We start from the raw sequence: 4,193 nt of genomic DNA on the forward strand, positions 1-4,193 counted from the left end.
GCCCATGTCCAAATAATGAAATCGAAGATACCAGTATTTTTCCGCCGGTTTGGCAAATTTTATAGAATTTTTGGTTTTTGGCTCCACACCTTTCATAACCATTTAAAAAAACATTTCTGTGTGAATTTTACTGAAAAATATTTATTAAAGGCACAAAAAAATGTAAATTTTGAGTTTCCAGGGGTTCTCAAGTTATGGAAGTCACCAAACTTTGGCTGTCATTTTCTCATTAATTTTACCTCTGAAACCAGACTACCCCCACATCCCTTAATCCCAAATATCTCCACTTCTGTTCAAGATATATATGGCTAATTTTTTCATCGAAAGATAGAAAAATGAACAAGCTTTAAGATGATACCAATAACTCAACATGCCCAAAAATTGACAAGCGCCCGATTCCACAGCACCATAACACATATATACCGATGGTCCACCACACTTGTCATCATTATTCAAAGGACGATCCGTAAGCTGGGCTGTAACCCAACTATAATGGCAAATAATATTATGCTGCAAGGGCCCAACTTCAACTCTCCCTTATCACTCACAACACAGACCTGCTGTAGTTGAGTAGTACTTTACAGCTAGTAGATACAACAATAGGTACATTTCAATAGGAATAGATTACGATAATTTACAATACTGAAAAGAAGTAAAAGGAGCAAACCACCTCAAAGCCAGCAACCAACTGCACAATCCCGTCAATACACATCCGACCATGTGCAATTCCAAAATCTCTCCATAAAAACACAGCACAATCAATAAAATACAATGTCATCATAGGTCAGCTGAATATAATGTACAAACACAATGACGATGATGATGATGATGACGATGACGATGATGAAGCTCATGAGCAGAATCACAGACGGGCAGCTCCACAGAGAGAAGCGAAGGCGGAATTTGTTCTGTAGATGTCTGCAGCAGCAGAGCAGAAGCTCTTAGGGTACAGCCACTTTCAACCCTTGATGACCAAAGACAACTTAACAGGAAAATTGAAAAATTAATATTGAGGGCATCAAATAACTCTTCATACTCTGGCCAAAAAAAAAAGGTGTATTTGTGTGTGTGGGGGAGGACTGGAGAGACATTTATTGTATGCTCGCCACCACAAGGTTCAGTTACTAAAAATTACTTTTTGTGAATAAATAACTGCACACACTTTTAGTTGTTTCTCAGTTCTCCTATTGTCCTTCGCCTTTGAGAGTTGAGTATGACTGTACCCTAATTATGATGACTGAATCTGGCAAGGACAATCTTTCTCCTCGTTTCAGTGAGTAAGCGAGAGCCAGATGGCGAGAGTATGGAAGCAGAATTGACAGATGGAGTATGGAGTATGCACAAAGATCATGAATACGAAGATTGATTATTCTTCAGTCTTTCTTCCTTGTCCGCACAACAATCAACATCAAAGGAATGAAGCCCCGGCAGCAGGAAAGCACCCACCAGTCAGTGTTGCTCCATAATCTCAGTTATATCCCCTAACAGATGTTATTTATGTGCCAACACATTTTTCAAAAAATGCTTAGGTAACTCATCTCATTTTTGTACCAACTCATTTTGCAAAAATCCTATCGTAATCCATCTCACTTCTGTACCAACCCATTTTGCAAAAATGCAAAGGCAATTCATCTCAAAATGCACAATCTTTGGCAGAACCGACTGAAGGAGTATGGGGTGAAAGTGAGCCTAGACCAGTGTGTCTCTACGTGGACATGTTTGCACTGGAGTTGAAGTCGCTGTTCACCGACAGACTGGGGATGGCCGTGGTGTTGGAGCCGAAGCTGTTGCTGCGGCTGTATTGTACGTCAAAGTGCGTGCTGTCGTATGAGAAGATGGGAGCGTGGTCTTCATTTTTGTGCACTGCTGTGCTATACGGGAGGCTCAGCTGGTCCTCATCTACTTCGTCGTCCTGAGACTTGTAAGAGAACTGGAGGCCAGTCTGAGCAGTTCTGTGGATTGAAGAACAACGACAATGATGCACCAATAGTCATTCAAGGAGTATCTCAGCTTTCTGCCTTCAGTTAAGTTTTAGTGAGAATTTTATTGCACCAGTAACACAAATATGTCATATAAGAGCTGAAGGTTAGAGGTGCTACTACAGGGTAACATAGAAAGAAAAGGAGGAGGAGAGACAAGGACGACAGATGTTTGATAGGAAAGAAGGAGCAAACTACATCTACCAATCACCCGCTTTCTTCCTTCAAAGACAGCATGCTTGAGGCGAAAAATATAAATGCGCATGCCAAAAATCATCAACATGTGGGGAGAAGCAAAATGAACAGACAGAATCAATACAAGAATCTTGTAATGTGAGAATGAAATCAAGGCGTATCCATTTGGACTTAAATGAGCAATAAAAACTCACTCGAAAAATTTCCACAGGAACACTCCATACACCAACGGGTTGTAGAGAGAAAAGTATGCGTATGATGTGACATCGATAACACTGTGGGGGGAAAAAAAAGCATATGAAGAATAGATTATAATGAACACCACCTTTATAATGATAACCATTCTTTCTCAGTAAGATAGACAGTAAAGAAGCTTTGCCAATAGAACTATATCAACTTAACATAATCAATAAACATGACAACTGAACTCAACAAAAAGATGTGTCTTACTTAAGATCAACCAACAACATGTGCCAGGCTCTGTCACATAATACATGTATGAAAAGGTACGAATAGAAATGATTTTCACACAAAGATGCCAGTTTGCAGTCAGAAACATTTAGCAAAATTAATAAAAGTTGAGAGTCAGTATGTGGAGGTGGGACTGATAAGAAAGGCCTACTGTCTAGTAAAACTAAAGCAGTTTAAAAGCAAGGCTGATACAGCATACACACATCCAGACAAAAGGGATATCGTTTTATTGTTATTACTACTCCCACACCTGAACATGTGTGGACTCACACATTGACAGAGAAGTCCATAGACACCTTTGTTTCCCACATACGCTACAAATCACTCCAAACTTTAATATTACGTTCATGGTTTACATAAGTTCTACAGTACAGTACAGTACAGTACAAATACACTTACCACAAGCTGGGTGCATTCATCATGTAGAGTAGTATGCTGGCCACTGCTTGGCTCAGATTCAAGGCCGCGAGTACGATGCAGTAAACGTAGAAAAGTATTTTGGCTGTGGAAGAGAATGAGTCATAAATGCCTTGGATCTCACAAAAACAAGCACAGATAAAAAACATTCCTGACTTCTCATGTGATAAGACGGCCACCTAGGCCTTGTTGAGTTGAAAGAAGTTAACAACAAGTGAGTTAACTTGTTTAAGTAGAGGTTTTATGACACTCGCAACAGCATAAGGTCATATGAGTGTCAGAAGATTAGAGGTGTTATAAGAGAGTAACAAACATAAAAAAGAAGAAGGGGAGATAAGGATGATAGATGTTTGATAGGAAAGAAGAAGAAAACCACACCAGAGCATCCGCCAACCACCCACTGAGTAAATTTTAGCTCAAAGTTTGCAAGGAACTGATAAAGCAAATAAGTAGCAATTCAGAAAAAAAGTAAAAGGAGCAGAGCCCACAAAACACAGAATCTAGAGCAGGAAAGGAAGACAAAAACATTAATGCCACATAAATGACTTTTTTGGTCTTATTTTCATATGTGTTTTACAGCACTTGCAACACAATAAGGTCATATAAGTGCGGAAGAAGAGGGGTGTTACAAGAGAGTAACAAAGACAAAAAAAGAAGGAGGGAGATAAAAGACAATAGATGTTTGAAAGGAAAGAAGAAGCAAACCACACCAGAGCACCCACCAACCACCCACACACAAACGATAGTAGCTACAGAAACACAGGGGTGGGGAAAAGGTCATCTAGCAAAGCACCAAACGAGGAACAGAGCAGAATTATGTGGTGTAAATACATACGGAAAAGGAAAAACAAACATAAAACCACAAACAAGTACGGTAGTCTCCGTCTAAACGCACGGTGCTCGGAGGGCTCCTTAGCGTGTGTTTGTACGGAGCGTGCGTTTACATGAACCTCAGCAAAAGAAAGGAGGTAGGGACGCAGGCTTCTCATTGTCTTGATATACTAGTTACCTCCCTTTGGGGTGGGGGTCACTTTGGCCGATAATGTGACGACACGTGACTTTTTTTGCAAAAGATTCCCCGACTGCGGTTAAGACTGCAAAGGTGTTGAATGGGTGTGTGGGTGTGGGGGG

At 40.3% G+C, this 4,193-nt stretch overlaps 1 protein-coding gene across 1 annotated transcript in view; it reads right to left on the bottom strand.

The window, feature by feature from the left end:
- Positions 1-1,067: 1,067 nt before the first annotated feature.
- The window catches only part of LOC101847894 (transmembrane protein adipocyte-associated 1 homolog), a 15,833-nt gene continuing 12,707 nt past the window's right edge, over positions 1,068-4,193 (bottom strand). Inside the window, exons 9-11 of the mRNA XM_005105404.3 lie at positions 3,045-3,147; positions 2,369-2,449; positions 1,068-1,952 (exon numbers count right to left, since the gene is read on the bottom strand). Coding sequence (XP_005105461.1) covers positions 1,706-1,952; positions 2,369-2,449; positions 3,045-3,147 — 431 coding nt within the window. The 3' untranslated portion in view covers positions 1,068-1,705. The remainder of the gene's footprint in view (positions 1,953-2,368; positions 2,450-3,044; positions 3,148-4,193) is intronic.

The sequence above is a fragment of the Aplysia californica genome, unplaced genomic scaffold (assembly GCF_000002075.1).
Source record: "Aplysia californica isolate F4 #8 unplaced genomic scaffold, AplCal3.0 scaffold00469, whole genome shotgun sequence".
Lineage (NCBI taxonomy): Eukaryota > Metazoa > Mollusca > Gastropoda > Aplysiida > Aplysiidae > Aplysia > Aplysia californica.